Source organism: Pterocles gutturalis, unplaced genomic scaffold (genome assembly GCF_000699245.1).
Source record: "Pterocles gutturalis isolate BGI_N339 unplaced genomic scaffold, ASM69924v1 scaffold37575, whole genome shotgun sequence".
Taxonomy (NCBI): domain Eukaryota; kingdom Metazoa; phylum Chordata; class Aves; order Pterocliformes; family Pteroclidae; genus Pterocles; species Pterocles gutturalis.
This window is the reverse complement of record NW_010144666.1, coordinates 17,986-45,898: the sequence shown is the minus strand read 5'-3', so window position 1 is coordinate 45,898 and position 27,913 is coordinate 17,986. Positions and strand designations below refer to the sequence as shown.

Sequence of the window (27,913 nt, the reverse complement as noted above, 5' to 3'; positions counted from 1 at the left end):
GAAATGGAAATGAACTTTCCATATTTCCAGAGACCTGTGCACGGCCACAGTCCCCCAAGTCTCAGTTGTGGTCAGCCTTTGGGGTTACTGAGAGGTTTTTATATACAGTTGAGCTGATTTATGAGATTTCCTGTTAAATTTTATTGCACCAGTGGCTTTTCTTTGGCTCTTTTGAAGTAGAAAACATCATTTCTGCAGCAAATGCAAGTCAAAAGGCTTAACGGAGCATCAAAATCTCAAAGGTCATGATTTTGTAGCTTTAAAACAGAGGACAGTGCACTACCTGATACTCTTAAAAATATGAAACATTAGTGAGGATGTTTGCTGATAATAGAAAGATACAATCTTCTCGCAGACCTTTGATTTTGGCTACTTGTGTATTGGCTTTTTATGGGTGTACTCTTATAAATGAGAAACTCCTGTCATTCTAGGACCATCCCGTTTCACAGTCACAGACAGAGAAAACTAACAACGTGAGGCAGAAACTTTGTCTCAGGGAGATTATTCAGTACTCTCCCCACCCAGTGCTTCTTCTCCCTTTGAGCCCAGACTATTGATTGCATATATTTGATTTCTAGGGTCGTATAGACTACCTTTATTTATTTGACTTTAAGACCTGTGGGTGAATGCAAACTTATAACCAAGTAAGAAACTGTTTCTGTCACACACATTTGCAAGCTGAGGTGAATCACAGTAGCACTGTTTACCAACTTTCATTGCTTTCTGCATGCAGGTGATTGGCATAGGCTATGCTGTTTTAAAAAGAAACATCTAGAAAATGTCTCTTGGTGGATTTCTTTTGCTGATTTTGATTTAATCGTAAGTCTTAAAAATATGTCTTCTTTTGCATCTTAAGTAATGTTTTTAATAAACGTGTAGGAACTTGGGTAGAATAGAAATGCCTTCTTGCTGTATTGCTTAATGGAGTAGACCTTGAACAGTTTGCCTCCAATTGCTTGCAAATCTTTTTTCTAGGTGTGGGCATGGAAAAAGCATTTTATTACAATATTCACTGCTACTGCTGTTGCAGGGAGAAGCGATGGGAACAGGTTATGGGACAGAAGCAGTCATGGGAAAAGCCAGTACAGCAGGAGGGGCACAGCTTTCCTTCTTCTCATTAATACAAACTGTTCTGTTTTCTGTTGTTGTCTTTGCAGCAGTCCAGCACAGGGGACTTGAGGACTCTGAGGAAAGGGTTGTCCCCGTACCACTCTGAGTCACAGCTCTCGTCACTGCCACAGTATCAAGATGCCCTGCAGAATGTAAGAGACGTTTCCTTACCTATGCAGACAGAGCCATGGGTTTCCCAAAAGTGGGCATGGCTGGAGGGGGGCACATGAAGATTATGGGGGAGCTCTCCCAGCTGAGAATTCACCCTGAACTGGTGGTGCAAATGTGCAGCTGAAACCTGCAGCTGTTGGGAGGGTGGGGGGCCCCTGAAAACACTGATCTTTACCTGAGTTTGGATCATCAACTTCCCAGCACTGGTTTATGGTTAACTGACAGTCACTGTTGTGCATCTTTTAAAGCAAGGATGAGTGTTGTTATACCTGCAGCTCCTTCTTTGTAAATGCTCTGTATGCCTGCTGGCAAAAAGCTGGTCGTGGATGAGGCAAAAGATAGTTTGCAAAGTGTCTGGCAGTGAGTGGTCAAGGATGCTCTAGCAATTAAGTTCTTAGAACTTTCATAGCAGGTTTTTCTTTATCACGAATGAGGTTTATGTTTCCTAAGATTTGCCTGTGTTGCTTCTTCTCAAACAACAGAAGAATCTTGATTAAAGCCTCTTGTGAAAGATGGATACTGTGCTGCTGTGGCAGGGCTCCCCCTGCACTGGTGTGCCAGGCATGGCGGAGGAGGCTGAGCCCTGCCAGTGATTGTCTTCCAGATGTTTGCCTGACTGCCTGAGACACTACATTTGCTTGGTGACATCATGGATGCCCCATCCCTGGAGATGTTCAAGGCCAGGCTGGATGAGGCTTTGAGCAACCTGATCTAGTGGGAGGTGTCCCTGCCCACGGCAGGGGGATGGAACGAGGTGATCTTTAAGGTCCCTTCCAACCCAAACCATTCTGTGATTCTACAATTCTATGATTTTCCAGATTGCAGAAAAAGCATAGATGCAGTCAGGAGGTCCTCCTCTGAGTGGGCTTTGAGTGTCATGAAGGTGGACAAAAGCCTGATGGCAGCACAGCCAGGGGATCTCCCTGCAACCTTGTGTCCTCTGCTGTGTGTCCAGGGCACGGGTCAGCAGAGCTGCAGGTACTGTGGGACCAGTTGTATGTTGGCTGCCTGCTTGGGTAAAAGTTATTCTGTAGATTTAGTGTGCCTCTTAAAGCTATAAAAAAGGGGGTAATAATAATTTAAGAAAGTTTGCATAAATAAAACTCCAGTGTGTAAACAGAAACCTTTTCCATCTCTGCTGAATTTCAGGATGGAAGGAGACCTTCCAGCCGAACAAAAGGGACAAAACTGTGGAAATTAAATGGAAGATTGTGGCTGCATATCCACTTTTCTAACTTGGTGCCCAATATTAAGTCAAGAGACTTTATAAGGAGAGCAGAGAGATATGAGCGTGGAGAAGTTTGTCTGGCTGTGCCGATGCCTTACAGTTTTGGGGATTTTGCTTTGCTTCCCTTGTGCTCAGGCTTTTGCTCCCCAGCTTGGTCCTAGGTGGGGGATGCTAAACTGGCCTGTGCTGGTTGCCTCCCGGAACTCCACTACACACAATTTTACACTTATCTTTTGGTTCAGGCCAGGATATGGCTGGCAGCTTTCTGCAGAGAAGCTGTTTCTGGGCTGGGAGCTGGCAGGAGATTTCTCTGCCCGAGCATCAGCCCCCGCAGCTCACCGGGACTGTGTGAGGGCTGGCGGCAGATGGTGCTGCCGGCTGCAGCCCTGCCTGGCCACTTGTCCCTGCTTTCCTTCCTTCCTCAAGGAAGAGGTGGCACCTGGCGTTAATGGAGAGGCCCAGGTGCTGTGTGATGCTCTCCTTCATCTGTCACCCGGGCTGTGTTCTGCCTTCTTGGCAGGAAGATGATAGAGGAAAACCAAAACCAGCTCTGGATCCAAATCCATATAATCTGGGATATTTATGTAGCCATTCATTTAGTTATTCCTACCAAAATCCCTTTAGTTTTGTGGCTTAACATGGTGGATAGTTTTTGTGATGAAGGATAACGACCACAAATCCACACAGATGTCTTTTAATGTCTCAGACACCTCCCAGAAAGGGGACAGTTAAACGTACATGACTTTCTCTGCAGCCTTTTTTTGACAGCAGGCATGAATTTGTGAGAAATTGTTCCTTTTTGTGTGTGCACAGGCTTCACGTGGGTGAGTGATGGCAGACGACTGGTGGCAGCTCCAAAGCTGTCACATGTGTTCAGGGTTTCATCATCATCGCTGCCTGTGCAGCTCTTTGGAGAAGTTCCTCAGCCTATTCCTCACTGTCACATAGTTTGCACATGAGCATCACTCCATCTCTCCATGGCTCTGACACACCTTGGTTAATGAAGCAGTTTGGTGTTTCTATGAATCCTGGCTCATGGACGCTGGTGCACACTCAAGACACAGAATCGAAAGACACTCACAATTGCAACCTGTGCAGAAACACTGTCCCGTTAGTCGGTGATGCTCACGCAGACAGTAACTTATAGATTTGCTCAGTGGTCTGCAGCAGTTGACAAATACCCAGCAAAAGCAGCCCCAGGGGTTAGTTCTGACCTACAAGCCCCTGGCGGTTGCAAGGGAAGGAGTGACACACACATTAGCTTGAACTGATAGCGGGCTGGTCAAACTCCCCAGCCCTGGGAACTGCAAACCAGAGTCATCCCGTGGTGTACTGGAGGCTCCCTGTGTCCTTTGAGAGGTGAGGGCAGTTCCCTCAGGCTCAGACTCTGAGTGAGGCATGAGAGGAGGTGGCAACAAGCAGCTCCCTGTGGGACCTGCCATTCCCCTGGGATGAGAGAGTCAGGCTCCAGGGCAAAATGGTTGGGCTGGCTCGATCTTTCCCATTGCCGAGAGCCTCCAGACCTGCTCAGCCTTGAGTCAGATGATGTCCCAGGCATGGGAGCTGACTTTGAAGGACCTGTAAGCAGTGCACTGCTGAGGATCCAGCAGCCGGCCTGGGGTCTGGGTGTCGGCGATAGAAATGGTTGCATGGCATCCTTGGAGAGCTTGTGCTTGCATTTGCTAGCCTGGGCTCTTGCTGCGTCTTCAGTACTTTGGTCCTCTGTGGTAGATAGAACAGATTCTTTCACCCATGTTGCATTTGTGTCTTACCTGCACTGCATGTGTTCCCTTCGTGGCTCCTCCATGTGGATGAGGCAGCACTTGGGATGAGTTATTACACTTAGATTAGCAGCCCTCTGATTTACTGCAGCAGCTGTTGGAGGAGTAACGTTGAGGAGTCGTAGATGTGCGGTTGGTGCGCACAGAGAAGGTGATGCTCAGTCTGTCCTGGAAACTCTCTCAGCTCAGAGCTTTTCTGGAGTTTAACAGTACCAGGTGGGAGTTACTGACTTTCAATTTTGTTTGTTGGCATTGTCCAGGGAGTCTGGATTGCCCGGTCATATGGTCTCACCTATGATTAGTGAGGTGGAAATTACATTTCAGTAACACTGAGAGAATAACGGTGGTTTTGGGTAATTGCCACTGCAGGAGGAGGAGCCCTGTTGGCACCGTGCTGTGAATCAGGACTGGGAGCCATGCCTGCCACTATGAAGGGATTCTTCTTGCAAACATATGTATCTTCTTTTCACCTTTCCGTGCCTCAACATTTCCCTTGAAGGAATTGGGTGGGAAATCACCCACCCCATAGCGTGGTTTTCAGGCAGTTCTTTGTCAGTAAGTGCTCCAGGATCCTCCAAGCACACATAATAGAAGGTGGTTGTTAATTTTTGAAACAATGTAGCATTGCTGGAGAGTACACTTTTTCTCTCATGGGCTTTCTCCAGCATTAATCTAATGATGAATAAAGACTGGGAGGTGGAGTTGTTCACACTTGGTTTCAGCTCTCAGGTCTCTCACTCTCTGTAAAGCCACTGTACACAGTGCTTAACCTTTGGTGCACATCTAGTGATTTCTGAGTTACGTTTCTGACATGGGGAGAATGTATGGGGGAAAAGGAAATTCCCCATCCACAGTGGTAAGGCTCTTATTTTGTTACTAGTAGTCATGTTTCAGCAATTCATTTTCTAAAAGGTGGAATCTCAGGTGCTTATTTCTGGAGTATTTGAGGTCCCTGTAGCACAGATGAGGATGAATGCAGTGGCTGAGGCATGTCCCAGAGCTTGCATCTCCGTCTCTTCTCTGCCTTGGCCTGTTCTTGGGTGCTCTGGCTGTCCGTGTGGACACACCGTCCCTGCAGACCTTCAAGTTCCTGCCTGCTGCCCTGTGGCTGTGCCCCAGGCATGTCTCAGTGCTCAGGCAAGGCAAGGTGGCCTGAGGGCTGCTCATGTTCCTGTGATTGGAGGTACTTTGACCTTGAGAAGCTCGTAAGCCAGCTGCCTGGAGGAGCCATTTGTCTACATTGATGTAAAACACCGTTAAAGGTGAACCAGGCTGTTACTAGCAGTTGGAGCTAGCCTGGCTGGCTTAGACTTAAAACATACTAGCAGTGTTCATGTGATTTATAATAGAAATCCTGCCTTTGGTGGAAGTAACTGTAGAAGTTTGTAGTGGAAACATGAAGGTTAGTGTGGATGGAGTGTGAACAGAAAAATGCGTGTGAAAACACCAGGAGGAACACTAAGAACAAGGGATGCAGGAATGGCCTGTGCTGATGACCAAAGACACAACCGACAGCAAGCAGATGGGTAAACACTGCGGGATATGTGGTTTGCATCAGGACCAGGACGTCTGTGCTGTGATAAGGCCACAGCACAGATGGCTCATCACTAGAAGACCTGTTCCCTGATAACGTCAGCAAGATTACACTGTGATGTGCCATTGCGCTTCCTGTGGTCCCAAGAGGAAGGCTTAGATAAGGTGCCCAAAATGAGACAACAGGCAGCAGCTTTCCTGGGGTTTGTGAGAGATGAGTAAGCAATATGCTGAGATAAAGATCAGCCTGTAATAACCATTGAGTCCTAAAGCATGTGAAAAATGTGTCCAAAACCCAGTTATTTGCTGTCAATGAGGAGGGATGCCTGAGCTGTCGTTAGGACTTGCTAGTGGATGTCCCTTGTCCTCTGTGTGACACACAGTGACCCTGACCAAACCACATGGACATCTACCTTTTGGTGAAAGGTGTGTGAGTTTGTAGGTGTGCAGGTGTGAGTGACATGTTAGAGAAATCAGGTTTGGGTTAAAATAAATATCCCCTTACTCTTCCCTAAGTTTTTGTACTGAGTTTGTACTGGGATAGTTTTCTGTGTGACTCTTTGCTGAGGAGCAGGAGCTCCCAATGGTGCCCTGGCTGGGTACAGGAGGACGAGTCTGTGGGTGCTGTAGGTGGTGGCTGGAGGAAGGGACCTGTGTTTGTCTGGGGTCTGGACCTGGGAGTCCCCTGGGGAATGTGCCTACAGGTGCGCTCTGTGAGGACTGAGCAAAGCTCCCTCTTTTGAGAAGACAATGGTGATGGAGCCATTGCCCAGCCTTTATGTGTGTCCCTGAGGACTATAATAGCTATCTCTAGAAAAAAGTGAGATTTCCATTAGGGAATTCAAAGATGCATCTCTCAGGAGTCTGGTTTAGAATACAAGCCAGGCTGGGAAGAGATAATTCCATTTTCTTCCCTAAATGTACTCCAAAACCAGCAAGATCCATAGGAAAATGTGAAGAAGCAAGATAAGTGTGGTTACATAGCAGAGAGCACTTTACTGAAAGGGCCACTGAGTCTCTGGCTTCCCAGCACTGCCTCTTGTATTTTTCTCCAGTGCCTGTTTTGTGCAGGATGCAAAGCCTGGGAGATGGCTCTTGCTGCCCAGCTGCAGCGCCGGCTTCTTCAGCTCCTTCCCTTGATTCCCACCACCCCGTCACAACCAGCCGCGTTTCGTATTTCTGCCTTGTGGAGATACTTGTGGGAAGTGTATTTTGTCTTGCCATATGGCACACACACTATTATAAAAACAAACCCAAATGTTTGTGGTCTGTAGGTGTAAAGGAAGCTGTTAGATGAGGTGGGAAGGGATGATCAGAGTCCTTGGCTGGCACGCTGGCTGTCTCCTGAGCCTGCGAGAGCGGTGGCAAGGGGAGGGGATACGAGGACACGTAGTAGCTAAACCTCAGCTCCCTTGACAGTCCTGTCTCTTCCTTCTGGATGGAAAGATGGTGGTCTCCATCCTCTTCGATACAAGGGCTAAGGCAGAAGAAAAACAAGAAGGTGACTCAGTATCTCTCCCTCAGCTCCCTGCAGAGGAAGGACCAGGATGGCCCCTGCACCAGCCTGGTGTAGGCAGGGAGATGTGGCTGCGGCCCAGGCCTGCTCTCGGGTCTCAAGGTGGGACCCAGAGCAGGTCTGCTCATCCCTTCCTCAGGCTGCATGGGAGTAAATCAGTTCCTCTCAGGGAGGAGAACTGGATCAGCTTCTTAAAGCCAACCTGACTTTTAAAATCAAGTTTGAAATGGCCAGGTGCTGCTGTTGCCATCGTGGTGCCCAGGAGATGCACCCAGAAGGGCCAGGGGAGCCCTCTGGGCACTGATGCCCCAGCAGAGTCACCTGGAGCACCGGGGACCTTAGCATGGCCCAGCACAGCACAGTGGCCCTGCCAGCATGGAGCCCCCAGGCCCCCCGGGCAGGGGAATCCCTGGGCTGCCTGGTGCCTCTGGCATCCCCAGGACTGCCCTTTGCATCTTCAGCGTTGCATTGTGGCCTCTCAAGATGCCTTCAGCCCTTCTGGCACTCCACCAAGCCCACCCTGTGCAGTGTCCCCATGGTCCCCCGCCTTCTGCCATCCACACACCCCATCCATGCAGCTGTCAGTTGAGCTGAGCACTGCTGGCATGTGGTAGAGGATGACCCCAGGCCTGTTTCTTGCCTTCCCCCAGCAGCAGTGGCAGTCACCGTCCCTCTTTAGGCACGGGGAAACAATGATCGAGGAGCGCGGCAGAAGGCAGCTCCTTCCCGCCGGCAGCACCGATAGCACCAGGATGCTATTGAGCAGACAAAGAGAGAAATTCAAGGCAGCCGTTATGCTGCTGCAGCAACAGTAGCTGTAGAGGGGAAAATAAAATGAAAGGTTTGTTGGGATTTGCAGCCCGGGGAGCGCTATTGTGAAGCTTCAAAGTGTTTTACAAGCAGCTGAGAACAAGCCAATACAGTTTTGAAGGCGGCTGTCCTTTATCAGCAGTTATTGCAACAGCTCTGAGTGGCGGGTGGCTTTTTTCCCCCATGGCAGCCAACCAGCACAAAGTTAGGCAGTGGCAAAGTTTGGGGATTTGATGAGCAAAAAAGGCACTGACAGCCTGTATCCATAATCTACCCTTACAGATAACTGCAGGAGGTGACAAAAATTAATCTGCTTTGAGGATCTGCTGTAGGTTGTCGCATTCACTTGTCGTGTGCATTTGTGCGGGGCTGGCAATGGGTCGGGAGAAATCTGGGCATGGCAGACCCTTGGTCTGCCTGAGGCTTGGGAGGCCAGTGAGGGCCAGAGCAGCCACGCTGAAATGGAGACCTGGAGGGGCTATACAGATGTGCACAGGTATTTTCCCATGTCTGTGTGCATCCTCCACCCACTCAGAGGCTTTCACCTGGGCCATACACAAATCAGATTTGCTTCAAAATTAGCAAAGTCCTGAAAGTACCCACTATTTCCTTCTGAAATCAAGTGCACTTGGTGTTCCTTTATTAAAAGTACTAGCACCTCTCAAAATACTTATGCTGATAGTGCCCCTGTGAGTCAGTCGGAGTTGGTGCACTTTGTCTGTGGGTACAGCATGGGCTCGCTCTGTCCCTAGCAGTCAGACTTCTTGTTTGCTTGTATGAGATAGTTACGGGCTGAAACTGCTCTGAGTATGTCATGTTGTTGATAATTTCACAGTCCGAGGGGGCAGCTGAAGCTGTCGGTGGGGCTTTTTGGGGTCATGCACCCCTTCCAGTGCTGTTACCAACCTGAACAGTGACCGCTCTCCCCTTCCACTGCCGGAGGAAGCTGGCTCACCGGCTTTGCATGTGCTGAGGAGTTTCCCAGGGCTGGAGCTGCAATCCCCTGTTAGCATGGTGCTGAGAAAAGACACTCTTCCGGTTTATAGATGAGATCCAGTTGCAAACAATGTCCTGACTTTGTTTATTCTGTCCGGGGCAGTCCCTGAAATCCTGCCTTTCCTTTGGTGCCCTAGCACAGCCCCTATAGCCAGCACCGTGTCATGGTTGCTGGGGAGAAGAGCCATTGTTTTGTCAGGGGTCCTTGATGTTTATGCTCAGAAAGCAATGAAACAGTTAAATTGTTTCTTTATTAATCAAATGGCCATGTAAGCCCTTTTTGTTGCTTGAGTAGGTATCCCTGAACGCAGGAGAGACAGTGAAGATGCAGGATGTGGTGGCTGAGCCATGCAGACTCTGCCTGGCTCCTGTGTGGACCCAGAGGTTAATTCATGGATTTGAATGTTTACATGACCAGCTGCTCTCTATGATTAAAGGCAGCAAATTAAGTAATGCCAAAGGAGATTAGCATCTGCAATAAAGTCCCTTGATTTGTTAGGGAAGATGCTAATACAGAGTACTGACGGCTCTTGCACTCGCTCCTGCTGGTGGCTGGGACCCATGTTATGCTGGGGAGCCGGTGTCTGTCTGTGGGACCTCCCATGTGTCACTTCTCCTGTGCCTGGTGGCAGGGTGTCAAGCGCTTGCAGCTGCGAGGCAGCCCGCTGTGACTTGGGGAACGTAGGGCCGTGCAGCCATTGAAGTGCACAAGGGAGGAGCGGGTGGTTTGTTCTGAGCTGGATGCCGGCAGGCTTTCTGCACAGTAGGAACGGAATAACAACAACCAAGTGTCATCATCTCTTTGGATCATCTGCCAGGCAGACTGGTCACATAAGGGACCTGGGTGCTCCCTGGCTCTGGCGAGGGTGTCCCATGCTTAGGCACAGGAGGTCTGGCATTGCCTGCAGCAGGGTGGCAAAAAGGCTGCGCTTTGCACAGTGTGGTTTGCAGAGGAGCTGGTGCTGCTCGCTTCTTCGTGCCTCTGGGAAATCTTCTTGCAGCCGGCGAAGAGCCCTGGGGCTGCTGCCGGGGTGCCTTCAGGTAGCGTTGTCCCTGTGGGGTGTGAGCCGAGGGGACTGCGTGCAGTGGCAATGGCAGAGCTGCCACGGACATGGGAAGATGCAGCGGGGAAGGAAGGGAGGCGAAGTGTCAGCCCAGAGTCATGTCATGCTTCAGCGCCATCCCTTTGTTTCAACCATTAACCCCCCTGCAGCTGCAAGGCAGTGAAGGATGGGAAGCACAGCCCGGGGTTCAAAACCATGAGGGGGTCTCCTCTGCCTTTGTGGGGCCCGGGGAACTTCTCAGGCTGGCGGTAATGGGAGGTATTTATTTTTTTTTGGTGCCATCTCCCGGGGGTGCTGCTCATCTTTGTGGGAAGGGAGATTTTTCTTTCTCTTTCTGAACGGACTGGCTGTCTGCGTGAGCCTGGTGGTTGCCCTCGATGCTGCCTGCACTGCAGTTGGGATGGGGACCCTGTGCTTCGGCTTATTCCCTGCGAGGGTCTGGGAATCCTTCTCCCATGCTAGAGTGGCCCTGTGTTCTCCTTGGTTTTGCTGCTGCTTTTCCCCACCTGCTCCCTGTGGCCGTCTCTGGGTGGAGCTGTCCCAGACACTTTCTAAACCTTGTAGCTACAAGCACATTCACAAAACCAAAATACTCTGGGCCCCCCATTCTGTCAGCACAGTGGGGCTGGGGTTTGCAGTCAGACATGGCACTTTGCCATGTTACTGCCCGGCTCTGCCACCTGCTTTCCACGTGGCTGTGGGCATATTGCTGCCTCCTTCTTGTCCCTAATTTACAGGGCACTGTCAGCACCTTTATTTATGAAAAACACCTGGAAGGTGATGGGTGCTAAGGAAGGGCCCAAGTATAATTCAAACCTGGGTAAGCAGGCGGCAGACAAACCCACTGTGAGATAAATAGACATGCCTGGGAATTTTATTGTGAGTTGTCTGGCAGTGCCTGCCTATAATGTAATTTTCCTTGTTCTGTCTCGGCAATAAAAACTTCACCGTGTCTGATATGACTCCATGTAGCTTTAATGTTGTCTGAGGTATACCATTAGAAAAGTGTTGTTTATTTAATCAGGTTTGAATCCTAAATGTCTACTTGTTTTTTTAAATTGTAGAGAAAAATTAATAGAAGGCAACGAGAAGATGTGAGATGCAGAAGCATTAACATTGCAGGCTCCACGTTTTCTGATGTGTTCTCAGAGCCTGGACTGTGGCTGTTAGGTGAAGTAAAATCAGCACGATGTTTTCCTTTCCAAAACCGTGGGTTTTGAAACTTAGTCTTTTACAGTCTTTCTGCAGATCAGGAATAGCTCTCCTGGAGCTGAGGTAGGAGAGGATGTCATTAAAAGACAAAATATAATTGAGCAGAAAGAGATTGAAAACTGATGGCAGGACCAAGGTCTCATGTCTTTTCAGATCCCTGGAGGAATCAAGGAGAAATTGTTTATCACCATTTCTTTGTTCTTTTTTGAGTTTTCCAACCCAAAACCTGTAAAAGAGCAGACAGCTCTTGTCCACAATTAGGCTTTCTTCTTCTTGGGTTTGAAAGCATTCCCACCGTTATTAAGAAACATTCATATTTCAAGCCTTATTTTGCTTCTGTGGAGGCGTGTCATTATCAGGAGTTCCCAGCATGCCCTATTACAGAGCCCTATTAATTTTTTTCCTCCAAACATGTAGGAATGGAGTACCTATGGCAGTGCTTGTCAGCATCTGTGCTAGACCACATCAGATGCAACCAGGTAGAGCCAGGTTAGACAACTTGGTCCTAGACACTGGCAATGCCGCCGTGGCAGCAAATGTTCTCCAGCAGCTGCAAGTTGAGGCCTCTGCTCTTCATTTTTTGGTGTCAGATTAAAAAGGATCATTGGCAGTATCAGCAGTCTTTGGATTTTCTTTCTCACATCCCACACCAGTGCTATTGCTTTGTTGATGGTGTTTGGGTTCTGGGCTGGGGCAGTGCGTGGGTATAGTTTGATTTGATATGTTTTCTGCTTTGGATTTGAGGATGTCACCAGGTGAAGCATCATTCTTGGCAGGTAGAGAACTGGAGGATTTATCCCTTGTGAGTAGCATAGTGCTTCAAACATGCTCTGGCATGAGAGACTGCAGGCATCAGTGAGAGGTTTCTGGGAGGGTCTCGAACAGAATTGGGCTTCTTTAATGGATTGGTTTGGGCATTCAGGATGTGGGGCTGGTGGGATGGGGAGGGGACTGATGATACATGGGAACTCTGAGAAATGCATTGGTCCCATCACCAACATCAGCAAATATCTAGCACTGATCTGCTTGAAATGGAGGAGCAGGTGAGGGCTGAAAGGGAAACATGTTCAGTAGTGCTTCAGAACTGCTGTCTGCACAGAGGTGGCAGAGGAATAGCTCTTGTCATGGTTTCCCCCCTGGGAGAGGGGCTGGGTACATGGGTACTTGGCACTTGCCTCCCATGAGGGATGCGAAGAGCCTCACCAGGAGCCTCTCGGGACACTGCAGTCCCAGAGCCAACCTGGCAGCAGAGATAGGGCTGTTCTTTCCAGAGCTGAACTCATCAGAGATCCACGCTACAGTGTTCTCGAATGCTCTGAACTGCTACCGTGGTTTGCAGAGCAGCAAAAGCACCAACTTACCCAAGAAGCATCAGATGCGTCACACAGCTCCACAGCCTTTGGTTCCTTGGGACTTTTGCTTCTTAAAGACATATCATGGAGAACTATCTCTGGGTCTCAGAGGTGCAGTGGTCAATAAACCCTGTATGTAGGGAAGATAAGGTGCTTCCTCCAGGCACTTGGGAACTCCAGTGTGTCAGATAGGTAACTTAGAGCCCCCCATTCTTAATTAGGCTGGTAATCTCACTGCCAGGCAGCTCTTTCTTTTGTCAATGTTACTGTGGCTGTTGATGAAACAGAAAGTGGTCTGCAATGTAATTCTACCTAGGTGACCATTTGACACCACACCATAGATGTACAGTTGTTTTCTTTTTGAATTACAAGTTCTTTGTATAAGTGATCAATTAAGCAAGTAAACTTTCAGTCGCATCTCTGCTGCTGTAAACCTGGAGCAACTCCAAAGCTAGTTGTAGCCAAAGAGTATAAGAAACTTTGCATTTTGAAATGACTCAGCTTCTCATTCTGCTGAGGTTCAGCCTCAGCAGAAATAAACTAGAAAAACAATCAAGATGGTATTTCTGAACAGCTTTATTATAATATAATGGCGTCGTTTTTGATGACTTCTGAACTGTCTTTTAGCACCGTTCATTTGTACAATTATGTGACACCTCAGCCACATGTCTGAGGATGAAGAGTGAACCATCTCTGAGCTACCAAATGCTATGAAAACCTAGCAAGTAGAAAAGCCAGATGTCTGTCTAGTAGAGAGGGTGCGTGTTTACAAAACTAGACAGGGAGTGGAAATTGAGCGTGATGCATGCCCCCAAACACACTGTATTGCTTTTTGCCTATATGGACAATTTCTGCTTCTTAGGATGTAATCAGATTAACCTTTCTATTATTGTTCTGTCCGTCAGGGTGCTGAGTCAGTCATGCTCCCATGGCTGTGAAAATGTCAGCTATAGGGAACAGCAAGGGTTTCTGCAGTGATGGAGGTCCTCAGAGTAGCTGAGTTTGAGTGCTGGGGTGCAGCTGTGGTAATTCTTACCCACAGTTTCCAAATGCATCTATTTTAGGCATGAGGAATCTCCTCCATCTGTGTGATTTCAGCTACTACCTTAACTCTGACTTCCTGAGATTTCCTCCTCCTTCTTGCCCTCCTGCCCTTCTTCCAATCACCTATCTCCTGTCTCTGGTTTCCCCTCCCCGGCATTTCATCTCAACTGGTTTCCTGCTGGTTAAAATGCACATCCTCCTCTTTCTTCCCATTCCCTTCCTTCTCTCCCACTTTTGGCAGTTTTCCAGTCCAGCAACCTTGACCTTATCTCCAATTCCTTCCATTTCCTCCCCTTCAGCTAACACTATCAGTGAACTCTGCCCATTTTCCTCCATCCTCCAAAGGCTGGCCATGCATCCTGCTGGATATGTTGTAATTTCTTTCCGTGCTGAATACAGTCCTCTCTTTTCTGGCCTCCTTTATATGTGCCTCTGGGGAGGAAGCTGATAGGAGTTTGGCTGAAGCTTTTTTTTTTTCGTGAACCATGCTGAAATCAGTGGGAATGAAGCCCCTACCCCACTTCATAAAACTCTGACTCTGTGTGTCTGTAAAGAGTCTTTTCTAAGGACGTGAATGCACAAAAAGCACCAAGTGTAATGATAAATATTAAGCCACCCTTCACAGGGTGGTTATTTTTGCTTGTTGCATCCTACATTTGCAAAGAGGGAGCATGTTGGCAAGACCCTTGCTTGCTCCCCTACTTTCTTCATGTGCATGTTTCTTGTGGTGGGGAGGTCTTTATGGCTTGGGGCATAACAGGCCATCAGCGTGGTCATTTGGTGCACTCACCGTTGGTGACAATTGCACTCAGCAATTTGGACATCTCTTTCAGTTGGGTGGGCTTTTTGACTTCCAAGCTAAGGGTCAAAGATCATGCTTACTTTAGTGTTACTGAGACTCCAATAGCAAGTTTTGAGTCTGTTTCCTTTGCTGCATCCCTCATTCTTTAACATTGTTTTTCTCTTCTTCATTCAAATTATCTACCTGTGTTCAGGTGGACCTCAGTTGATTGCCCTTGCCAAATTTCAGCCACTTGTCTGAGAAGGAAGGTGACCCTTTGAAAGTGTTTTGTGTGATACAACATATCCAGTGCTTCACTGTGCTTGCAAGAATACTTTTGTCTTGTCAGTATGGTGATCAGTTAAGTATGATCAAACTCTTTAGAAAACATTTGTCTCTAATGATTCTGGTTTCATTTGTATTCTGTAATAATTTTGAGAGTGATTATGATCATGGAAGTGCTTTGTAGCTCATTAGTGACTTCAGTTCTGTGAGGAGAAGCTGCTGCCTGTCATACAGGAGACCTTGTGATATACTCTATCTTGGTCAAAAAAATGTATTTAAAATGTTGACAGCAGCAGGATCCAGCAGAATTCCTTTTACTTTGTCAAATTACTCTCAACTCGGAAGAAATATTGGATGTTAGACCTTTGCTTGGTATTTCCTGTGTTGCTTCTGAAGAGGGCTGTGGGAGAAGATCCATATCAAGTATGGTTCATAGTTGTGAACTCCTTAATATTCTGCTTTCAGTTTTCATGATCTTGGTCATTTATGTAAAGAAGAGAGCTTTCATGTTGAAGCCAGAGAATTATGCATGTATGGGGTCTTTGACCTGTGTGGGAGGCTGATTCTGGAAGGACTCTGTTGCGTTTACCAGCCCTGTGAGAAATTTGTAACCCATTTTGCAGTATTAAGTTGCACCCGTAGACTGGCTGGACCCAGTCCCTGATGCTCCCTCCCCAGCCCCTGCCTTTTCTGTGTGACGTTATGGACGGGGTGGCTGAGGACATGTCCCCAGGTGGCCCCAGCAAGCTGTAACCCTCTGCCAGTACGTCCAGAACCATGCCCAGCCTGTGAGTGTCACTTGGTCTCTGTGCTTCGGCAATCTGTTAAATCTCTGTTAAATCTCCTTGGAGAATTATTGTGGGTGGAGTTACTAATTTTTCTGAGATGCTTGTCTCTCAGGAGGAAGTTATTGTATCGTCAGCAACTCAGTTCAGGAAGGTTGCTATTACGAGTAAATGGCTGTTGGTCATGACATGGGTTAAACACAGACCAGTGGCTTGGACATGAAAGGCTCCATGCCTTTCATGCTATTTTTGTCTGCAGCCTAATGCCTTCACCCATCTTTTTCTTTAATGTATGCTTAGTAAGAAGGCCCCCACAACTTAAAACATTTGGAAGAGCGAGAGGTGGTGAAGTGCCCCTCCATTGGTCCTTGTTTCTGGCACGACTAGCTTGTTGGCCTTGGCTTAGAAGGCAGAGAGATGAGATGAAGCATAAAACATGCTGTGTTTTTAAATGTGGAAAAGATGAGAATGGAGTGCCTCTTTCCTGCGATGGTGCTACATGCCGCTCTGCCATCCTAATTTGCTTTCAGAGGCCCTCAGTATAATCATTCTTTGTGTTTCCTAAAGGATGTGAAGGCTAAATACGACTTTGGTCAATGGTTTCATTGTTGGTTTCTTCCACTGCTACAAAGCAGTGCACAAATATTAGGGACAGGCAGGGTGCATCTCTCTGAATAAAGGTACTGTGTCTGTCATCATCCAAGGCAGATGCCTTTAAAAAATGAAAGCCCTTTGAAAAGTGCTTACAAGGCTGTTTGGACAGTAGAAATCTTTTGTAAAATGTAATTTCGGCTTCTTTCCCAATGGGATCCTTCATGCAGGAGAACTGGCCAGCATTTTGGAAACAAACCCAGCCAACATTAGGTTTGGACATCTGCTTATTTTAAGGTTGCCTTCACAATTTTATCTGTTGCTGAAGATTGGTACTTGATGTCTATGTGAAGATGTTGCCAGAAAAGCAATGAAGCTAGGCCAACTGTTTCTTTCATTTATGCAGCTTCTTAGAAATGACTGCTCTATGCTGGAAAATCATCTTGTTTGCATTGCTCCCTTGGCTAGAAGGATGAGAACTGTTTGATCTTGTCCTTGTACAAAGTTATCCTAAATGAGGAAAAAATGCTCCCTGAATAAATTTTTACTTGAAACCAGGATGATCTCCTGCCTGAGTACATCTAGACTGAGTGATGGTAGGCTTAAATGACGTTAAACTTTGAGGAAGGGGTAACAGTGTCTTTTCTCTTTGCAGATGGCTGAAGGGAATTGAATTTGAGAGAAGCTAGTGCTCAAATAGTCTGGATATTTTCTTCCTCCTTGCTTAAATCACTCAAAAAGAATTAAAGTATATCTTCTCTTATTTCAACAGGGACCAACTCGCATGACATCTGATCTTGCATCTTCTCCTGCAGCAGGATATGTCCCTGTTGGTCAGAAACCAGAGGCTGTTGTGCATGCTATGAAGGTAAGGATTCCCCACATCCCCACACTGCCAAGCAGCACAGTGTGGTGCAGTGCACCAAGCACAAAGTGGCAGAACGGGATGTTTGCTCTTCCTGTGGAAACACAACTAGAAATAGAAAGTTATTACTCGGGCAGGTTATCGGTAATCAGCACCTGTATCATGTTGAATAATCATTGCTTCAAATAGTTGCAGAGTTAAGCAAGGTCATGCATGACTGTTCTCACATTTGAAGTGAGGAGGAAGTTCTGTAGGTCAGTGTGGCAGAGAGGGATGAGAAGGTGTTTGTTTTTCCAACCTGTGACCTATTTCCAGGGATCAGCTGGAAACTGAAAAGAACTGAGGAAACTGTTCATGGTCTCAGTCTCTCCTCCCCCCTTCTCGTGGCACAATAAAATTGTGGCTGTTGGTCTCCAGCTGTGGATCTTAAACTGGGTAGAAGATAACGTTTTTTGGCCATGGCATTCTGTAGCATATGGAGTAGGTCTTATTTGCACCCTGCAGGACTGGGCAGCTTTTCCAGTGCCAGCCCCTGCATGTGGGAAACTGGATGCAGCTACCAGCTTAGACCCTCACTGTGATACAGCTCGTGACCTTGCCTTGAGGAAGAGAAGAGAGACTTTGTGCTTTGGCTATACCACATCAGATATTAGACAAAGCCCTTCTTGGTTGTATGAAGAAGTCCTTATGGCTGTAGCTCTTTACCCCAAATAAAGGCAAGGGGAAATGGAAATTGGCTTTGCCTGTCTTGCAGGCTGCTTGCATGCAAGTCTGTCTAGAAGTGGTGTGGCTGCAAAGATGCGGCTCTGCCCAAGCAAAGGTCACTGAGGGGCTGTGCACTCTGCATGGATCTGCAGGGCTTTTGGGTTGCCTCCAACTGCACCCATCTATGTAATGTCCCCTAGGCTTTTTCCTTGGCGTTTTCTGGCAGCTGAATGCTAGCTATGTGGCTGAAGCGTTGCCTGCCATTTAGCATAAGTTCATTCTTCCTTGAGCACATTTAGGGATTTTCTTTATTTTCACTTCTGAAATAGTTTTTGTTTATTTGTGTCTACTAAATAAGGAGCAAGATGACAGGTTGGCACTCCTAACAGCTGTTTCTGCTAACGAGAATAAAAGGTACATATGCTACAGCTCAGTATCTCACTGAACATCAAAGCACTTTTCTTAGGAATTGAGCAATTGTTGTTTCTTAGGAATTGTGCTAAAGACTTGGGGAGGTGACGAGGAGACAAGTGCAAGAGAATGACATTTAGCCTATAACTCAACTCCCACCTCAGCAGCAGCCTGGACCTCTCCCATGTGCACAGAGCCATTGAGCAGGTGATCAATCACTCCCACTGAGCTTGGATAAGGCAGGATTTGGCCCTGCCCAAACTAGGGAAAAGTCCTAGCAGCACTGTTGCCTTGTCAGAGCAGGATGCTGTGTTCCCCAGTGCTTTGTCCAGTTGAATTATAAATCAATAAAATCAGTGAGGCTTGCACCCTTTGGAAAGTATCTCTCACTTTTAGAGTTCTTCCTGATAGAGAAACACTTGCCTCAACTTTCAGCTCTCCTTCCAAAGCTTTACTCCAGTCATCAGGACTTTTTGGTGGGGTTTGTTTGTTTTTAAATACGCATTGCATCGTCATGTAGGGCTAGTTCAGCAAATCAGAAGGGAGGTGGGTGGGGTGGATTGGGTGACTTTGAGGTGACACTGCCTTGGTCACAGATGTCAGTGCAGTCATGAAGGAGAACTAAATGTACCTGAGGTGTTCCTCACAGTTGATGTATTGGCAGGGAGAAAGCCAGACAAGGCAGCGTGCTCATCGAGAGAGAGGTGCAGGTTGTCTTTAGGAGGTGGTATCTCAAGGCAGAAGAGAGCAGCGGTACACGGTGCAGCCCCATTCCCCTGCGTGGAGAATCACCCTGTGCCTGAGCAGAGCAGGCTGCCCTTGCTGGCTGGCGTGGGAGATCACATAGCACTGGTGCATCTGCAAAGGGCCAAGTGCTGTCAGTGAAGCTTGATGAAGAGCAAAAAGGACGGGATTGCATGAACCGCTTCGAGCCTGCGGTACATTTGTATGTTTTCTGTAGGCTTCTAGGCTGGGATGGAGTAGAAATCACAGGATGATATACCCCAGTTTCTTAGATCCACAGTGCATCCACAATCCTTGAAATTTAGCTGAGCCATAGACAATTTACGTGAAGGCAAATCCATAGTCCTCTGCAGCATAATTGGAGGAACATTAACCTGGTCCTTCTAAATGGCTGAGGAGGCGCCTGGCAGGATCTGAGAATGGCTGGGGCTGGGTCAGCACTAAGAGACCTTCCTGTCTTTCTTCAGGAGGTAATTTCACTCTGCAGAGTGTATTGTTTTTCTGGCATGCCTTTCCAGGATAGCCTGTTGAGTTTCATCCCCACAAATCCCTTTTTCCCATACCCAAGTTACTAACACAGCTTTACAGAGTGCCTTCCCAGATGTGGGGTGGGGCCTGGGGAGCAGGATAGTTTCCAGGGTAAATGAGTCCCAAGGCATTCAGATACAAAATACAACCATAACTTCCATCTGATCAGCTTTCAGCTTCAGCTCTGCCTGCTTTACAGCATTACAAAACATTTCTCCTGAAAGAAATGGGCTGTGCCACCCTCCACACCTCCTGCACTGGGGAATGTGGTTTTAGTTTAAGTGCAAGTCTTAAAAAACAGTTTATTTTTGTCCACTGAGATTCTTGTGCTTGCAAGATTGATGGCTGGTGGAAACAGAGGCTGGAGCTGATGTGATCTTTAACTAATCTAAACCACAGTTGTCCTTGGCGCTTGCCCTGTGGACACAGCCTGTGCAGGCAGCCCTGGCTCCACACGGGGATGTGATCCTGCAGGCTGCTGCCTTTGCAGCCGAGCGTTGGAGGCACACTGACTCCAGCGAGTGAGTTCGATGTGCAAGTCCAGATGGATCAATAATTAATTCCCTCCTCTTTAGCAAAAAATAGATGCTCTTTGTCAGCACGTACATGCTTTTTTGCATCCCTCTTGCCTTTCCTCTCCTCTTAGAAAGGATGTGGATAATTCTTATTTGTGCAAAGCTTGGTCCCAGCTATGTTGGTTAAACTAGCTGGTGCATTTTAGAAGTAGGTTAAGGGCCCTAGGAGGATGATCTATTTTCGTTCGTAACGCGGTTCGAGCACAGCAGGATTGCTGTGCTGAGGCAGACTAGGGGATAATCTACCCTGGTATCCCGTCTTGTGGAGCAGCCGGTGCTATATACCTCAGCAAAGGGTGAAACCCATCCTTGCAGTACATCTACCTCTGTGCTTCCCTAGGAGGTGTAGGAATATTTACGCACAGAAATACACGTGCTGTACAGCTTTATATGCGTGTGGATGTACTGTGGTGAGTAAGACCATGTGCTGTTTGATGGTGTTGAGAGATTCCCAGAGCTTTGACCCTGCACACCAAGCTGACCATCTTGCTCATCAGTGGCAAAGCCCCGGGTGAGGTATGGAGGTCAGCACGGATGCAGCAGTAAAACCTCGAGGCAGTCCTACACCGCGATATGCCCAACTTGTGCAACATGCCCATCAGTGGAACTATCTGAATGTACGCAGATGTGCTGGAGGGGGTATTCGGTGGGTCGGTGTGTTTCCAGTGGGAAGCAAAGGCTGCCCTTGGCCCCAGGCAGCACCATCCCTGTGACCGAGGGACCACCTGGCTGCAGCCAGGTACTGCCTCCCTGGAGGTGCTCTGTGGGGTGGCCGGGACAGGGTGCCCCAGGCGGGACATGGGGGCCAGGGGTGGCTTGCAGTCACAGAGGTGCGGGGTGTGGGCAGCACGTGGTGTGACACAGCAGCCACATAGATGTGCTGTGTCTTACCAGCTGTGCGTGGCCTGGGGATCGGCGCTTGGGGAGCATGCCTCCAAATGCTATTTAAAAGAAAGAAGTTAAAAATCGGACTTTTTTTCAGACATTGTCAACCTGAAATCTAAGAAAATAAGTCACAGGCAGGATGTTTCCATTATTTTTGCAGCATCCTGAGCTGCTTTCACAGCACATTTACTTGTTGTCCCAAGGCAAATCTCCAAGTGTGGCCCAGCCACCCAGCTTAGTGGCATCCAGGGGGACCATGAACACAAGCACTGGATGTGTCAGGCTTGGGGTGTCGCTGCTGGAGCTGTAACCTCTCTGTCTCTGCAAGGAAACCTGGCTCTTCGCAGATCCAGAGCACCTGCTGGTGATGCCCTCCGAGCCACAGAGCAGAGCCTCCTTGGAGAGTCTCAAATCCTTCCCCCCCTCCCTTTCAGGCTATTCCTATGCTTTTGCAGCCATATCACCACTTTTTGCAGTGCTTCCCTCCTGTTAATACTGTGGAAAAGCCCCGTAGTCACAAGCAGGAGGGAAAGGAGAGGCAATGCCTCTCTCCTGCAGAGGCTCCTGAGGGCAGGGTGCTGCAGGCCCATCCCTGGGCCCGCTGCCTGTCTCCAGGCTTGGGAGGAAAGGCAGCAAAACAGAGCTTCTTGGAGAGGGCGAGGCAGGCCTGGCGCCATCCCTGTGCGGGCATGGCCTGTACTCATCAGCCTTTGTACCAGCGATGTTACCCAGTAGCCATGGCTGCAGTTGGGGGCGTGGGGTGTGCAGGGGTGTGGGTGTGTGCCGGGGCTGGCTCTTCCCTTCCCTTCATGGGGCGAGCACTGCGGGTGGAAACGGTGCTGGCAGAGATTAGAGTAAATCCCGGGGAGTCGAGGCGATTATCTCCATCTTCAGAGGGCATCTGTGGCACAAGGAGAGGTGACCCAGATTCACCATGGCACTCGGCTCTCTGTGGTGACAGTGCCTTCAGGGGGCTGCAGTCAGCTCGCGGGAGGCTAGGAGGCCATACAGGGTTTTTTTCCCCATCCTGTTCCCATCCCATTCACAGCCTGGATGCATCCAGCTCAAAGAGGGAGTGGGTAAGAGCCGAGAATCCAATGGGGATCTCCAAGTCCCAGGGCTCTGTGCTAACAGCCCGTCTCTTGCTCACTGTCATTGTGAGCCTCTGAGGGGTTCTCTTCAGAAACTAAATGGGTTAAAACCATTTTCAGCCAAAAGGTGAGTGAAATTGGCTGTGTCAAGATCTGAAAGTTCATGGCTGATTGGAAACCTCACAATTGCTGGGGGATTTCCTCAGGGGAACTGCCTGGAAGGTGGGGCAACCAGCAGCCTTCTTGGCAGAGGTGTGTTTGTGAGCGTGGGAAGCTCACTGCCAGTTGTCACATGAGGTTGTTGGGGACACTTTATTATCTGAGGAGCGTAATGCTTTTGTAATATTGTTTTTTGTAGGTCCTTGAGGTCCATGAAAATTTGGACAGGCAAATGCAAGACAACTATGAAGAAGACCTGAGTGAAAAGGAGAAGGCGATCGTTCGTGAAATGTGCAATGTAATAACTTCTCTCAGAAACTCTAGGGGTTTCTTTCCCGTTCTTTTGTTAGAAATACGGAGGAGCGGGGGTCTGCTGTGTACAAGCCCTGTTTCACGTGGGTGGAGGCTGTGCTGACCACTGCTTTGGGTATCAACCCAAGTGCCTTGTTCACTGCATGGAGCAGACTTCGCTCAGCAGATGCTTCCCACGCTGCTGCCTTCAAGGGTGCAGAGTAGCTAGTCTAGCAGACTGAGAGCTGTGCAAAGGGCTCTCCCACGTTTGGAGAGTTCTGTTAGCAGTTGACTCCAACCGTGTCCTTAGGGACTCAGTTTGGCTGAGGAGCAACTAACTGGTTGCTATCTTTAAAGCTGTACAGCTTGAATGGGTTTGAGTCTAAACCATAAGATAACGTCAGAGGGAGAATATTCATGTCTGAAGCCATTGAACAGCATCATGGTGTGTGGTGTGCTTTTAGCACTGCCAATGTGTTAGGCAACCACACTGTTAACTGAGCTTGCCACGTCCTGTACAGTGTCTGTACGAAACCTCCGCTCTGCCGTGTCTGCTGCAGTGGCACTGCCTCCAGCTTCAAAGCACCTTGGCCGCACTTTGGCTTTGATCAAAAAGTTTGGGATTTCTGATAGAACATGGCTCCAGCTGCATGTGGCCTGCAGTCAGGGATGTCCTGTTCGACAGTACCAGCAGTGCCCACAGCGGGGAGGGGGATGCTTATGGAGCCTTCTCTTTGGTCCATGCTGGAGGTCAGTCCAAGTGGCATAATTCAGTGCCTCACAGCAGGAGAGAGGAGCCTAACCCTCCGTTTCAATTCTGAAAACCACCTCAACCCTAAAAAGGGTGTAAAGAACGCAGGTGCATCTTGCAGAGCTAAATCACTGCAAGCATCCTTGGCAAGGGCTGAGGCACTTCGCTTTGGTTGCTGGGTCCCTAGAAGCAAAGCCTAGACCAGAGTAAACGAGGGCCTGCTTTTTAGGGTGTCTGCTTAATGCCACATTCCCTTGTAGCCATGCAGGGGGAAAGGTAAAATGCCATAGCTTCATCCTCCCAAATGGGCTCATTTTTGTTTGTATATCATCAGCTGGTTTTTCTTTAAATATTAATTTTATGTAGACTCAAGGCAGCTATGAAGTGCTTTGCAGTTTCTTATTTTTTTAAAAAATAGCCTCCCTTACCCCAATGGCCCTAGAGTGATAAAATGTATGTTTTTAGAAAGTCATGTATATATACATACACATATAAAATTTTAATCGTTATCTTTTCCGTTCATGGTAACATCATTTCTGTAAGCATGGCAGGGTTGACCTACCATTGAACTTAACTTCTGAACCTAGTGTATTTGTTTTATGCTATTACCCCAGGCAAAAATGGTTCTAATTTCAAGGAGCCTAATTAGAAAAATGCATCAATGTTTTTTGCCTTGGAAACTGGTGTACAGATGCCATCCAGTGGCTCTGCTGAGAATTACAGACCAGCTCTTTTTTTTTTTTTTTTTTTTTACTTTCAGACTGCAACTCTCTCCGACACCTCTTTATTTTTTTTTTACAGGTTGTCTGGCGAAAGCTGGGTGATGCTGCGAGCTCCAAACCCTCCATCAGGCAACATCTTTCAGGAAACCAGTTCAAGGGTCCCTTGTAGGAACACCATCCCGGAGGCTGGAAGTGATTGATTATGTGAAGACTAAACAGGCAGAGCTCAGCATCTCTGGCTGCCTGGTCTTTGGGAGATGGGGTTGAGTTTTTTTCAGGGTTTCCTTTTTTCTACCCTTTTTTTTTTTTTTTTTGTAACGATAGTGTAAATATGGCAGCTAAAGGCCTGATTTCCAGGCTGTGGTGCTCTGGAACTACTGTTCAATGGGTAACCATCCAATAATGCCAGACTTGCATCATTTGTATTGTAGTTCAAACCTGCTTTCTTGTAATGGTCTGTTTGTAGAATTAACTAACTCAAGAGAATTTCTAAGAGGAACAAGAAGAACCCTTAACCTACGGAGAAGTCACAGTTTGCATCGTTCTGGTCCACCCGTTTGTCAGTGATTCATAGCTGGGTTAGTGGCTCCAGGCAGCACCTTTCAAGGAAAGAGCAATTTGAATTTGTTGGCTTACTGCCTGCAAGCTCCTCAGCTGTTAACACTTTTTTTTTGGAGGTCCATATTTTGAAGAATGACATGCAACAGTTTTCACAAGGCGCTGTGTACAATATGGAGCGGCTAGCTAAAAGCACCGGTACCGCTCTGTACATTGTACGGTGGTACTCATCACAAAGGTGTACAGAAAGGCTTGAAACTCCCTACCAGCTGTTAATGAACTATTTTTCATGAACAAATGACACAAGCTTTCTGCAGTCATAATGTGAATGAAGTCACTTAGCCACACACCAGTATTCCCTACAAATATGGCAACACTTTTCCTGTAAAGCTTTTACTACAAAATAATTCAGCAGAAACTGCCGTCCTAACAGTGCTTATGCCTTCCACAGGATCTTCCAGAGCAGCTCATCTTTCACATAAGGAAGATTTGGGTTTTTTTTTTTTTTTTTTATTGTTCTTGCTGGATCCCTCACCTATTCTGGTTCCTGTGTAAGGTAACCAAATAACAACCTTGCAGAGCTGAATAAAAAAACTCCATAAACACGGGCTGTTGGGTGAGACTACTTCCTGCCACTCAAGCTTTAGTTTTGTTAATGAACCAAAACAAGTGGGTTTTTTTTCCTTCCTTCTCATGGTTGTATATAAAGCAATGGGACTTATATTTTGCTATTGTGGAGTAGCTGATTGTATAGTTGTAAGAATTGACCCCCTTCTTTTCCAAGGTGTCACAGCAGCTGTCCCTGTATTTTATTAGATGTTCTTTCCCAATAGTCCAAGGAAGCGGGGCTTGGTTATTAAAACAATTGGTGTAAAGTAATTCTAAAGACAGGCATGTGAAAACATCAAAGCCTCCTCTTCAAAAGTTGCATTGATTTTAATGATTAGTTCGAAGATTTAATGACGTCAAACACCATCACTTCCTTTTTATTCTCCATAAGAATCAGTCACAGCTACAGACAGCTTAATTAGCTGGACATGTTTTTCCTCTTGAATTAATTTGTTCTACCAGCTGAGTTCATGACTTGTAGTATTGTAGTAACATGGAGCACAGATACAGTACCAAGGAGCCCATGCTGCAAGTTCTGAAAGGTAATTGTTCCTGTGGTATACAACAATCTGTCTGCGTGAGTAAAGAATTTGGAGTGTCAGAGCTGAGATCTGTAACCAGTAAAAAAACCAGAGAAGGAATACAACAAAAATACATAGTAACCAGTAAGAGTAATCACCACTTCATTATTCATTGCAGAAAAAAATGTAACAGTCAGATGAGTAGGTTATTTGAAAAAAAGAACAAAAAACACAAAACCCACACACATATTCTCACTCACACACTCACCAGTTTATTTCTTAATACTGCTCAGTCAGTGAACACTGAGCTAGCTGACTCTTAAGTCTAGTAATATTTACATCCAATATGTCTGGAAAAAAACATTTTAGAGTCTATGTCCTATAAAATACGGCATCTTTAGAGGATTCCAGATTTCCTCCTCTTTGCTTTTTGTTTTGACCTCCAGTTTCTAGTCACCATTGATTACTTCTCTTCCTCCTGTGCAATTTGTACCTTGAGATTTTCATACCAGAAAAGGTGATGTAAAGCAGAGGCATCGTTCTTCCTTAACATCCAATGTCAAACAGAGGGTTACTTTAATCTATCTGCTTGAAAGCTCATTTTAATTTTGGTGGCCCCTAATCACTCGATTAAGCAGAAAATTTTAGCATATTGGGAACAAGGTTAATTTATGTCAGTGACTTTTAACTAAAGTAATGCAAATGTTGCCAGCGCTTGTAGAGTTAATTGTGTCAATGACGTTCTTGCTATGTTAGGAGAGTATTAAGACTATCAGGTCCTCTCAACAAGACAAGAGCTATACTAATCTGATTACGTGTCTCACCAGCTATGTAATTCTCATTCAAATATTCCCTGCTATCAAATCTCTCTCAAGTCTATACAATGACTTCAAGCAAAGCTTTTGTTCCACCTGCAGATCTCACCTACAAGCGAAATAGTGGTGCAGTTGAGGTCCATTAGTGCTGCAAATCCTGAAGAGCCCATTTATGGGGTAGCCAATAGTTCAGCTGAAGTCTTGATACTCTTTAGGGTATATTCTGTTTCTTTAAGATTCTGTTTGGCAGCATAAATCTTCAGTGTAAGATGTGCATCATTGATTTTGCAGAACACGACGGTGCTGTATGTTGAGGTGTTATTTTGGGGGGTTTTTAGGCTTGCTACTTTTCATACTTAGCTCCATTTGAGTGACAGTGTGTCTTCCCAGGGTAAAATGATGCTCAATGACTTCACGGGATGACTTGGGTGCTGAATTTTGTCTAAAAAGATGTTTTATATGCATATTTAAATTCACTTACCTATGCACTAAGTCTTCAGTGAAAACTACCTGAGGAGCTTTGTACATTAAGTTGGAAGGGAACATCCCTTGAAGTAGCAACCATTAAATTAAGATATTTGGGGCAACAGTCCAAGTTAAATTTCCTCAAGATTGAAGCCCTGGGTTCTGCAATCCTCTGGCAATGAAAGCATCCACTGTTCACAAATGGACTTTGCTTGCTTAAGGAAAGTAAAATCACATCCTTGACTTTTTGTTGGAGTGACTGAAGTGAATGGCATTTCTATAGAAGTTTCTGAAATGCTGCGGTGTAACCAGCTTCAAATGGCTCTTTGCACCTTGATAAGACTGCTGAGCACAACCTTGTTTGAGAATGGCACATTTTTATCCAAATATTAGATATTAAATCAGTGTTAAAGTGACCTTTTATCTTTTTAGAAACTGTGGGGGAAGAGTACTACTGATCTTTTTCAAAGTGCATGACTGTAAAGTGATAAAATTGTATATTTTTCATAATGTGGGGAAAGTCTATTTGTGCTGCTTTAGAAATCAGTTTAAAGTTTGATTTCTGTTAAACCTGTGATCTTACTGCCCTGCTATATTTTCTGTACATGATTTACAAAGAACTGGAAAAGTCAGCACCTGCTGTTGTGTATATAGCAAAATTCTTTAGACCTTAGCACGCGTTTTTACCTATTATTGAACCACTTTGGCTTTTTTGGGGAGGGAAAGTAATAGTACAAATTTTTTTGATAATGTGTGTAAAACATTAATTTGAAATATTTTAGTAAAAAATGAAGTAAGAGATTGATTGTGATAGTGTATACTTCTAGTTGAATAAAATAAAATACATTCTTTTTAAATAAACTGATGAATAAGATTTTGGAAACCACTGCTGAAATATCTTGCAGTAAGTACCATAGTTATGAATTCTGAACTAATATGAAAAACCTGGAAATCCACTA

The 27,913-nt window shown here is 46.6% G+C and overlaps 1 protein-coding gene across 1 annotated transcript in view; it reads left to right on the top strand.

Annotated features, from left to right (window-relative positions):
* Positions 1-24,155, top strand: part of CCDC85C (coiled-coil domain containing 85C) — a 43,477-nt gene extending 19,322 nt beyond the window's left edge. The window contains exons 3-6 of the mRNA XM_010085170.1: positions 1,158-1,262; positions 17,032-17,127; positions 22,422-22,520; positions 24,066-24,155. Coding sequence (XP_010083472.1) covers positions 1,158-1,262; positions 17,032-17,127; positions 22,422-22,520; positions 24,066-24,155 — 390 coding nt within the window. The remainder of the gene's footprint in view (positions 1-1,157; positions 1,263-17,031; positions 17,128-22,421; positions 22,521-24,065) is intronic.
* The last annotated feature ends 3,758 nt before the right edge of the window (positions 24,156-27,913 follow it).